General features: G+C 35.1%; 2 protein-coding genes across 3 annotated transcripts in view; one reads left to right on the forward strand and one right to left on the reverse strand.

Moving 5' to 3' along the window:
• LOC135840164 (tyrosine-protein kinase Src64B-like) overlaps window positions 1–3,364 on the reverse strand; it is a 69,896-nt gene extending 66,532 nt beyond the window's left edge. Inside the window, exon 1 of the mRNA XM_065356548.1 lies at window positions 3,223–3,364. The gene's annotated coding sequence lies outside the window, so the exon portion shown is untranslated. The remainder of the gene's footprint in view (window positions 1–3,222) is intronic.
• LOC135840158 (neuroligin-4, X-linked-like) overlaps window positions 1–12,813 on the forward strand; it is a 642,239-nt gene that overhangs the window by 575,813 nt on the left and 53,613 nt on the right. For both annotated transcript variants that reach the window (XM_065356537.1, XM_065356536.1), the window contains exon 9: window positions 3,243–3,394. In XM_065356537.1, coding sequence (XP_065212609.1) covers window positions 3,243–3,394 — 152 coding nt within the window. The remainder of the gene's footprint in view (window positions 1–3,242; window positions 3,395–12,813) is intronic.

Here is a 12,813-nt window from a genome sequence, read left to right on the forward strand (position 1 = left end):
TAAACAACTCATTTTCCACCTAAATTTTCAAAAAATAAAAAACATAATTGCTTTAGAGGAGGAAGGGGGTATAAATAATTTTTAGGAGACCCTCATTTTTTGCCCCGACTTGAATTCAAAAATGGACTTGAAAAGCATTTGATTAGTAGGTACTTGGTAGTTGGAATATTTCTTAGAATGAAGACTCTCAAGAGTTTTAGCTGCCAAATTGCACATTTCGTGATTTTGCAACTTCAAACTTCGAGAACTTTTAAACGGTGATAGGTAGAGTTTTGGGAAAACAATCATTTTAAAGAGGGCGAAATTCCGAACATTTTGATTAATTAAAACACGTACGTATGTATTCAATGAACATTTCGAGTATTTTTAGTTTGAAGATGACGTACGTAGTTAGTATGAAAAAATCAGTAAAATAGAAGTATTCATAAAATCGTTATTTTTGAGATGAAAATTTAACATCAATCGATAGGTAATTAAATTACATTATCTTTAATTTAAGACTACACAACAGTTCACCCAAACCCAAGAACAACCAAAAAATTGCATTTTTTTTTACATGAAAAATTGCATATACGTTCTTCGGAGTTTCTACGCTCAGGCCGGGGGTCTGGTATTCTCGCAAGAAAATGGCGGACCAGCATACCCCCTGTTATGGTGCCCTACGTCCTAGTTTGACGAAAAAATCGCTTCAGTATATCAAGTTAGTTTTTCCATTCCAAAAGTAGGTAGCTTTAAAGTTTTCTTTTGTTCCCCTTTCTCCCCCTATACGATGAAAAAGTCTGAAAAAATTCAGGGAGGAATTCCTATGTATCCTCTAACTACATATATATATATAGACCAGGCAAATAGCGATTTTAAAAAGGAAAACATTGGCACATTAATTTTTTCTTCGGGAATGTGTTCACCCCTTTTTCCTCCAAAAGTTACTCCAGTCAGTGTTTTTGAGATGCATTTTCAGAATGATTTCTGATTTTGGCCCTTTTTCTGTGTCACAGAGAGACATTGTGGGGCGGGACACAAAAAATAAGTTCATATTTGAGCTTGGCGACCTCAAAAACACTCCATTTGATATATCACTTGACTTTTTGATTTTTTGAAATTCTGGCCCCCTTGTTAGGGCACAGAGGGTCATCAGGGGGTGGGACCCAAAAAATAAGTTCATATTCGTACTCAGCGACCTCGAAAGCATACAATACTCGATATATCACTCGATTTTTCACGATTTTTCAAAATTTTAACCCCCTTTTTGGGGCACAGAGGGGCTTTGAGGAGTTGAACCTAGAAAATAAGTTGTTATTCGTATTCAGCGACCTCGAAAACATACTATTCGATATATCGCATGTCCAGATTCGTTTTTCAAATAATATATGATTCAGTTGTGTGTTACTTGAAAAATCTAGCACCCCCTCCTCACCAACCCCCAGGGAGGGATGAAGACCAATCAATGGTAGTGTGACTGATAGTCGGGTGAGTAGACTTTGTAAAAAAAATTTAAACGAAAACGAATGATATTAAGTGGTAACTTTGATCAATTTATTGGACTGACCTTTTTTGAAACACCTACTCTTTCCACCCCTTTTTTTAGACACCCCTTTTGAGGGATGGTATCGAGCGTATAATCAAATTGTAGAGAATTTGAAGGGGAACATTTTTTGTTATGGTACTTTCTATCGTAAACCTAATATTTGCGGAGTAAAACGCAAAAAACATCAATCGCAACCGGTTTTAGCCCCCTAAAAAAATTAGCTCCAGGTGTAGGAGGGTCGGGATTTTTTTGGTAGTTCAGGGGGGTTCATCTGAACACATTCCCGAAGAAAAAATTAATGTGCCCATTTTTTCCTTTTCGCCCTCGCTTTTCTACGTTATTCTCCCGCTCTAATATGTAGATATTCGTTTACTGAAAAAATTCACCTCAAACACGAGCTGATGCAGAATTTTTCCACTGAAAAAAAAAACGTTTTTTGGCTCCCCTGGCTGCGGAGGGGGAGGCTATGGGACCAAAAAAAATTTTTCGGGGTACCTACTTAACATTCCCTTTGAGTTAGATCGAATATATGCAGTGGTGGATAATACTGAGGCTGCAGGATGATTCAATTCATGGGCCACCCACAGATGTGGTACCTATATTTTCTCATTGTTTGTATTTTTTTTACGTTTCTTTTTTACTAGGTAGGTATTTCGTCGAAAATTATGATTTTTTATTTAGAGGGAATTACCTAAGTACATCAAATAGATAAAAATGACGTTTTGAAATCTCATCAAATGATGGAATTGGTGACATTTTTGAGAGAAAAAAAAAGTACGATTTGAGTTTCTTCTACATGAACACTTCCCAAAATCTCAAAAACAAGTAAATCCTCGCTTTTTGTAAAAACAAACTTGGATTTTTTCGAAATTATTCGAATCAGCTGGGTACAAAGACCACTTCTTTCTCAGGCGTATTTTTAAGATTTTTGTGATGTAAATAAGCAAAAAGTAGGTACTTACTAGATAGGTAGATACAGATTTTTTGATGACAATTTTTTCAAATTTTTTTAAAAATTGAAATAATAAGATGCAAGTATTTATAGTTAATGGGAAAGAAATTTATGAAGGATATCAAGGATATGTCCAAATAAAGTATCCTGATAGGTATAATCATGGATTCCTGACCAAATGTCACTGAAATCCAAAAAGTTCCGAGTTTCAAATCAATAAAAAATATGAAAAATATCGAAAAAAATTGACCTTCAAGATTTTAGCCAAGGACAAAAAGTTGTCAAAATCTATTCGCAGAATCCCTAGCGTAGCCCAATTTACACCTGTAGGTAATTGAATGAAAAACTCATCAATTCAATTCATGTGTCGCTCTTTTTAATGGACTGCTCATCCTCGACGAGGTCGAGGTCAAAATGTATGCCCATTAAGATCCGAATATAACAAAATAAATCTAAAAATTCTCAAATTGAAAATTTGCTGATGAAATTTACTTTTAAATACATACTATGGGTAGATACTTGTTGCTCCTTTAACTCCTCCACCCAGCGAAAAAACGCAATACGTATTAAGGGGAGAACACTTAAGGACACATTTTGGTTTAACCTACCACCGATTCCATAAAAATAGCTAAATTTTATACGTAGGTAGAATAATAGTTCATAGTACATACCAGATATATAAATAGGTATTAAAATAATGTAACTCGGTAATAGTAAGTAGTCAAGTACATTGAATAAAATTTACCTGTTCATGTTGTTTTTCAGCGAATGGGCACGGTTCATGGCGAAGAACTACCCTACGTATTCGGAGCTCCACTAACCGAATCCCTAACGCACTTTCCACGAAACTTCACCAAGTCCGAAATCGCGTTATCCGAAGCTTTTATGATATACGTCGGCAATTTCGCGAGATCTGGGTAAATATGAGCAACAGATTAATTATTGAAGTTACAATTTGTTATAGTATTACTTTACATGCATACAATCAATTTAAATGCAACCAATTTCAAGAACTCGAATAGATTAATTATTCACTTTTTAAAATAATAAACTAACACACGAAGGCGAAAAACGATTTGTAAAAACACGAACAACGTAGCCCTATGATAACAACCCAACCTATTCGAATTCAGACGAGACGACGATTGCGACTTGCGAGTATTTCAGATAAGAAAACAAAGTGGAGCTAACTTATTACAGTGTTCTTATCGATATGATCATTCAAAAACGAATACGATTACGATGTCTGGATGAATTTAAACGAACCTACCGTGTAGGGAAGATTTTTTCGTACGCGAACCCGAACTGCGAACAAAAGTGTACGTGAAATTTCGAGATTACGAAAGATCGGAGAGAAAACACAGCAACTGCACTGAATGATAGAAACGTTGAAATGAAATGGCTAAAACCTAAAACCGAATGGAGTGATGATGGCGATGGCGAATTGTGGCGAATACAGTTACAATTAGTCGAAGAATGCTTCTTCTAGATCTTGAACTCGACCAATGACGAAAGAAGAAAAAGAAAACCAACCTCGACTGTCATGAGTGGGGCATAGGTATCGGCCATCGGCGTACATACAGTCTACACTAGTGTAATGTAATGCAAAGCAATGCACAATGCACTATAGGATAGTAGTTACACGAAACTTACACCCTCCCCCCCCCCCGGTGTGAATACAGGTTCTTGTCCCTATCCTCATTTCTCAGAAAGACAGTAGCAAGTTCTGGGACAGACTGGCGCCTAACGCTAACTACATTTTTTTTATACGTAGCTACGTGTAGTATTACGTACATTCGTCGAACCATCCTTACCATATTGCAATATTCTAGGAAATTAATACAAGACGAAGACCAACCGACTGTATACAATACCATGGCTAGCCAGCGCAAATTAAACGCGGTGAAATTCCAATTCGCACTTGAAGAAATCCAAAATTGGTCAATAGCATTATAATGAAGTAGAAAATCTGACATTTCGGTTTACATAAATGTATATGTAGGGTTAGGTTGTTAGGTATCCTAAAACAGACTTCCCGGGTGTAATATTAACCCTTTCGGCTACGAGACAAACTGACGGGTAAAATTCGAAGTGCTTTAAACTGAGTAAGGCCGGTTGCTGCCTAGAACTCAAAATTTTCTGGAAATCGCACATTCAGAAAGTATTCATGTCACAAATGGCATTAAACCTTAAATTGTCTATTATTCCATTTATGACACCGAATAGCATTATAAATCAAAATCAAGCCTTCTGAGGCATCTGATATTTCAAGATGAAAATATTGATAACAAGCATTTTTGAAAATAGAAAAAAAGATGAACTAAAATAAAATTAGTTTGAGTAAAAAAAAGAAATTATTGAAGAAAAACAAGGCATGCGACTTCAGATAGTTATTCAAACTGTAAATGTTTGAAGGTGTTTGCTTGTGGGAGGATTAAAATTGATGAAAAAATCGTTGTGTTATAGAGAGCATTTTTCAAAATTTTGAAAACCCATGTCACAATTCAACGCTAATTTTCAATGAAAATCTGAAAAATATGTATCATTTTCATCTTCTGACACATACATCTCTCTTGAGATAATTTGCTTGGGTGAGTAAGTTGCCTCAGAAGATGACTGGGTAAACTTTTGCAAGCATTTGAATTTTATGATGGATACTGTGTCATAAAGACTGCGCTCAATCAATTCATTATCTGTAAGATGACTTCTAAAAAGTAATTCCAGTAATTCCACAACATGACGTACGTATTTTATTTTTATTATCTCGTTATGACAAACAGATTGAGGGCTGTATTATGACACAGTAGGGGAAAGTCTCCCAATAGTGCGCACTTAGTACCAAAATCGCTGTCATTCCGCCGCAAAGTTACCTATGTAAGAAGTACGAAATTTGGTACTAGAAATTTGGGCGTAAAAATAATAACCGACACTCTATACGTCGAGTATAAAAATATTAAATGAAATCCGAGTCAGGAAATAGCCAATACGAAGTAATTGACTTTATTAATTAATTAAATATAAAAGGTTCGATCAATACGATCTAATTAAATTTAAATAAATCTAAATAATTATCGATAGTCAGTCAATCAAATAATCGAGGTTGCAGGTCCGGAGTTCTGGCATGGCTAGGCTTGGCTGGATAATAAGCGACCTGTAAAAATAATCGCTTTTGAGTACACACATGTACTACTCATCTACCAAGCAAGACTTGTATCTATCATTTATAATTAAACCCGTAATTAATCTATTTGGATATTAACCACCCAAAAGACTACCGTCTCAGGCCACGCCATCTCGGCCATGGACCAACTGTGGGGATGCTTCGGACCCGAGTGCCAATAATTGACCCGTGGTTCACCCATCAGTGTCAGTATAACGGAATGATCCTTAACGGTCAACTAGTAATGTCATACCACAGACGCTTTAGTTGCCGAACCCAGATTTATCCGCGAGGCCACATCGTCGCCTGTATGGCTCGTCACACATACTGCATAGTGGTACCTCGATGAGTCCCCCGCAGGGTATAGACTCACTGACAAAACGTTCAATGCGCGTAATAACTGGGGACCACTGTACTAATCATAATCACATAATCACTGTACTAATCATAATCATTGGGCTAATGCAATAAAACATATCTATGTACATCGTACCTACAATGTAACAAGATATCACTGAGATAATTAAAGCAATGCAATAAAACATACCTACGGGCATCGTACCTACAATGCACGTAGGTATCACACAAATAATTAAAGCAGGTCATAATATGCTAAACAAAAACAAGTATTCATGTATCAGTGTACTCAGTAAGATAACTTACGTATTCTCGTGATACGAATCAAAATCGTCAATACAAAATACAGCACCAGGGCAGGTATAGGTTAGGCAACCAGGAAAACGGCAGGACACGCGCAAGCACTTAGCTATCCGATATTTTACATATACGCGTAATAATATTCGTAATCGGCAATATAGCACGGAGCAGGTTTATCTCAAGCGACCAGAAAAATAGCGACAACACCCGCAATTACGTATTTGCGTAATATTAATTATAATCGACAATTTAGCACGGAGAAGGTATATCTCAGGCGACCAGATAAATAGCGACAACACACGCAAGCACTTTTCTAACGGTTAATTTACGTATTCGCGTAATATTAATCGTAATCGACAATACACAGTACAACACCGAAACAGGTATAGCTTAGGCGACCAGGTAAATAGCAACGACACACACGAGCAGGCACCTTACCAATGGCACAGTCTTACATCAACTGAGATCTCTGTGCTTTGCCAAAACTGTTGCTGGTACATGTTTGTACCAAATGAGTGGGAGAACCTTTGTCCCCCACTCACCCTGGTCTCTAAACTAACCCTTCGGTAATATATTTAACCACCAGAAGGACCGGCAATGGAATGTAGAAAGAATGTGTATATGTGTATCTGTCACCACAGCAAAAGCCAACAAGACATACTCTCAACCAGTTGCATAGGTGTGAGAGAGAAAAGAGACAGTAAAGAGAGAGAGAGAGAGTACATGCGAAATGTACGATTAAATGTTATTAAGCCTTTACACCAAAAACCAACAAGGCACACTCCCAACTGTTACACAGGTATGAGAGAGAAAAGAAACAGGAAAGAGAGAGAAAGAAAGCGCGAGCTAAGAAGCCAGTATAGTAAGAAGCATCTTGCTTCTTAGAAAAAACAACCCAAACTTCAATGGGTAATATAATTAGATGCACCCTCCGATAGCGTACATGTATCTATACCTGTACACAGGTTCGCGCTTCACACATACCCATACTCGGGTTCGCCACTTTCTCTTTTAGCTCCGCGAACCAATACGCGACTAGGGGTTGCCAACATGCGACAGGGGTTGCCAACACGCGACTATATGTCGCTAAACGCACCAAGACGATGCACACAACGAAAAGATAGGGAAAAAAAAAGATTGAGAAAAATCACCTTCTTACACCTAGGATCGTGATTTTTTGATATGTTGTAGCTGTATCATTCAGCTACATAATTACAGAGTTTCAAAATTTTTCATTGATAACTGACTGAGAAATCCTACCTAGAGTAAAAAATGTCAAATGCGCACTATTAGGAGCCATGGGCTCCTTCAAAGTGCGCAGTAGGGTTCCTAATAGTGCGCGATGTGTAAATTTACTTCAAAAAAATTAATTCTTGACAAAAATCGCAATAATACGTTTCATTATCACGAGAACACTGAGAACAGATATAAAAAACATGAGTACTTGACAAAAATTGCGAAAATATGTTTTACTATGAGTAGGGGTTATGTGTGAGCTAGTTTCTGCATAGAAAGCCCATTGTTCAAGTATTCTTTCACTCTTAGGAATGTTTCTTCACTGAAAACTAACACCCTTTAGCCTTTTACAGGTATTTAACACTCCATTCTATCAAAACAAAAGTCAGGTAGTGAAAAACACAAGTGTGTTTACAGATTTTCTAGGATGCGCACTATTGGGAATCCATGGTTCAAAAATATCCTCTATTTCTTTAAAAATTATTTTCAAGAAAACGAAAGGATGAATTTTCAAACTTTTACAACAATATTAAAGAGGATAAAATTCCCTACAAAATGATATAATATAAGTTATCTCATAAATTTTTGCAATTCAACGAGAGCAATACAAATTGTTAACTTTTCACAAAAAAAAATTACATCAGAAATTGAAAATTCACATTTTTTGACTTTGCACGCGTAAAATTTAGCCAAATGGCTTGTATGATACATCAAAATAATCGTCACAACACGCTCTTTCAAATGAGCTACCTCACGAATTTTTCAGTGGTGCCAATCGCGAGATATGGCGCTGCGCACTATTAGGAGACTGCGCACTTTTAGGGGACTTTCCCCTATCTATCATAAAATTCAAATGCTTGCAAAAGTTCACCGAGTCATCTTATGAGGTAACTTACTCACCCAAGCAAATCACCTCAAGAGAGATGAATGTGTCAGAAAATGAAAATGATGTCATACTTTTCAGGTTGAATTGTGACACAAGTTTTCAAAATTTCAAAAAATGCTCTCTATAACACAACGATTTTTCCGTCAATTTTAATCCTCCCACAAGCAATTACCTTCAAACATTTGCAGTTTGAATAACCATCTGAAGTCGCACGCCTTGTTTTTCTTCAAATATTTCTTTTTTTACTCTAACTTATTTTATTTTAGCTCATCTTTTTTTCTATTTTCAAAAATGCTTGTTATCAATATTTTCATCTTGAAATATCAGATGCCTCAGAAGGCTTGAATTTGATTTATAATGCTATTCGATGTCATAAATCGAAAAATAGTCAATTTAAGGTTTATTGCCATTTGTGACATGAATATTTTCTGAATGTGCGATTTCCAGCAAATTTTGAGTTCTAGGCAGCAACCGACCTCACTCAGTTTAAAGCATTTCAAATTTTATCCGTCAGTTTGTCTCATAGCCGAAAGGGTTAAACGCGGTGAAATTCCAATTCGCACTTGAAGAAATCTAAAGTTGGTCAATAGCATTATAATGAAAAGTAGAAAATCTGAAATTTCGGTTTACATAATGTATAGGGTTAGGTTTTAGGTATCCTACAACAGACTTCCCGGGTGTAATATTTAACCGGTCAAAATTGAATGGAAAGAGTACGCATTACGCATTCCACGCTAGAAAAATACATCATCAAAAAAAAAGAATCTGGCGCCTTGACGTAATTTTTGAATTTTCGTGAATTTTTGTAAATCACGTAGGCACAGAAATGGGTAAAGCTGGAAATTTTGAGAAGTCGCTTGAAGCTGAAAAACAACGAAGACGTTTTCAATCGATGACCCGGAATGTTGAGATTGGCGTAGGTATAAAAAATTCCTGCTTTCGAGTTCAATTTGGTGAAATTTTAATTTTTCTACATTTTCGACCCTATAGGTGGTTAGTAAAAATTCATCAAAAATCGAAGAATGCATTGCAGCTGATAAACCTTTCGGTTGGTGACGATGACGTATACGTAGGCCATACTTATGTATTTTTGTACATAAAAATCAAAACTTAAAAAAACGTGACAAAATTTAAATAGTTTTGATTTAAAAAAAATAATATTGATTTTTGAATAGAAAAAGGGTAGAGAAAAAGTCTTTCCAATCGATCATTGTGAGCTCATTGTGGTTACCTACACTAATGGAACTACCTATATCGTTCATTATTTTATTTATTCTTCATAATGTAATTTAAATCTTGAATCAATGCAAACTTTTCTAATTACATATTTTCATTCATACATTTTTTTTTTTCATTTTGCATCTTATTCTCAACTCGAGCTATTTTTTCTACTTTCAAAGAGACATTGAAAAGTGATTTTCATAGTCACAAAAATTTCAAGCATGTCATTGAATTCAGCATAAAATTTGCTACAATTTTACATCAATTTGACATTTTTGATTTTTCAAGTATTTGCTCATGGAAACATAGAAGGTAAACTTTGAACTGCGTTTTCTCTACTTAAAACAAAATTGAGTTGTCACAATTTTCCAACTTCTTCTGACCACAGGTCCTTCAATTTTAAAGCCACCTACGGCAAAAATGAGCATACCTACCATTCGATTCAGCGTTAAATTTTCTATCAGAAAACCTATAAAGTTCATTTCATGCCCTTCTTCACCCGAAGCATCCTTTTCCAATTCAGGGTCACAATTTTTCTTGTCTGTTCGAATAATTCCCTCGCTATCAGGGCTGAACCAGTGAGCCTTCACGCCCTTTACACTCATGGCTGATAAAATCCACGTTATTATAATTTTTTCGACTAAAAAATGATAGTAGTAATTTCACTACTTTCGTGGAAACTGGAAAGTGTCGCAAAAATGAGTTTTTCGCTCATTCGGACAGCTGAAAAACGAGATGTGGCTTATACTGGAACTGTTTAACGAGTAAACGTAGCCTACATTTGAATTTTGAGCCGGTTTCCAAGCGGAAATCTCAGTAGTATTTTTTGATGTTTTTTTAAATTGACGTTATGCTCAAAATGAGCATTTTTTCTATCCTGATTTCCAAAATAAATTTTCGATACAGGGATACGAAAAATTTTCGAAAAGTTTCTCCAAGTAATGCCAACATAAAAATCTGAAAATTTTAAATAATAGGTACAATATGTCAAAAAACTTTGAAGCCAAAATCCAAAATTTTGAGAAAAAATAAAAAATGATTTTCTGCACAAATTGTGACAATTGCAGATGCGGGAGTGGTATAATTTTCAAATCAAAAATGAGGAAATTGACAGTGGGGATTTTTATTTGTTGAAAAAATTATTTCGAAAAATGGAATTCAAATTAGTCCGTGAAAAATATATATTTTTTTTTTCGTGCATGCAAATACATAAATATCTACCTATAATATTATAGGATTTTCAAAATGTTCATGATATTAAATACCTAGTAAAAAGGTTGAATTTACGATGACTTTGAAAAGTTATACAAAAATTATATTTTTTGCAATGAACTCTGAAACGACCTTGAAACCCAATTTACAAAATATTTTTTCAACAAATAAAATTACCCACCGTCAATCTCTTCATTTTTGACCAAAAATGTTTCTGATTTGAAAACTATGTCATTCCCACGTTTTCAATTGTCACAACTTGTACAGAAAATCACTTTATACTTTTTCATCAAATTTTGGATTTTGGCTTCAAAAATTTTTGACGTAAGTAATATGAGTATTATTCAAATTTTTCTTCATGTTGGTATTACCTATAAAGAAAACTTTTCGGGAAATTTTCGTATCCCTACATCAAAAATTTATTTTGGAAATCGGGATCAAAAAAATGCGCATTTTGAGTAGTTCCTCAAATTCCCAAATGAAATTTTGACCATAAACCTCATTAAAAAAAAAATCTGCTTAACGACGAAGCTACAAGTACTCCTTCCCATACATTGAAATTTTTCAATTTTCATCCGTCAGATTCTTCTCGGGTCTCAAAGGGTTAAAAATGCCGCGTTCAAAAAAAAACTCAAGCGACTGAAGGAGGTACCTAAATGCGATTTGTGTGCAGTTCAGAAACTATTGTGGACGGAGTTATTTAAATCTGAGTACCTATATTATTGTGTAGATCGCTGATTGTGTACGTAAATTTGTCGAAGTTTCAATTTTTGTACACATTTAGGTAGAATGATTCGGTGGCGAGAAATTCGTTTTTGAACTGGGCGCAAATAGAATCTATATGAGGTAAGGTCCGATAAATTGATAGCTTTCATCACAGTAATTGAAAATATCCGAATAAAACTGATACATACATAGGGACGCGATTTTTTTCCAGTACAAGTAGACAAGATTTGGTGAAAATCTCACGCAAATCGTATGCATGTAATTTTTGGTCGCCTAAACTCACACGCATGTGGCTTTATATATGTACATATCGACTCATTTAAAGCACGGTATCTTGGTTCCTGCGTGAAATGCGTGTTAACGGACCTAGGCACCACGACTCACGCAGAAAGAGCATGAATACCTATTAAAAAAATATAATAAAAAATCTGATGCTACGGGCTACGCATCACAAACTTTCCGAACAGAAAATCAGCAGGAAAATAAAAAATATAAAACTATTCAGCTGCAAAGAGTCGAATTACAAATTTTATAGCTTTTGCTACCTCGTTTGACAAAATCGCCGACTGCGGCGATTTTAACACGTATTACGCATTTTTGGAGAAGAATAAAATTAAGGGAAGCAACGGACCACGCCTTATGCGTTTCAACTGCAGTTGAACTAATGGTATGTAAAATGAGACAAAACAAGTGTGATGTTTATGAGAAAAAATAATGAACAAATTCTTTCAGTTTTTTTATACTTTTGAGATCGCAGTACCCAAGCAGATGAAAATTGAAAACTGCTGCTTTACCTACCGGTGGCAGATAAATAATAGGTACCTACTGAGTTATACCTATTGAAATAATGATAAGCATGATATAAAGATGAAGAAGAAAAACACTGTCACCGGAAATAACGAGTAGGTAGAGCTCGATAAAAGCAATTATTAAGGAAGGAAATTATGAAAATGATTCGAATCATTTTCAAATCGATTCTTAGGAATCAATGATTCGAACAGTTGAACTAATTCGAATCGCCAAAATGAAGGAATGATTCGTGATCCGAAATTCTAAAATTTCAATACTTCGAATCAGTTTTTTCTCTTTCAATTTAATCTTGAAACTTTTTACACCCGATAAAAATAGTGTTTCTTTTTTTATTTCATATTTAACTCCAATTTTAAAATTAAGTAAATTTACAATCAATAACTTAAATTTGTAAACCTTCGAAAAAAATGACCGATAAAAGAAAGAGA

The sequence above is a fragment of the Planococcus citri genome, chromosome 3 (assembly GCF_950023065.1).
Source record: "Planococcus citri chromosome 3, ihPlaCitr1.1, whole genome shotgun sequence".
NCBI lineage: Eukaryota > Metazoa > Arthropoda > Insecta > Hemiptera > Pseudococcidae > Planococcus > Planococcus citri.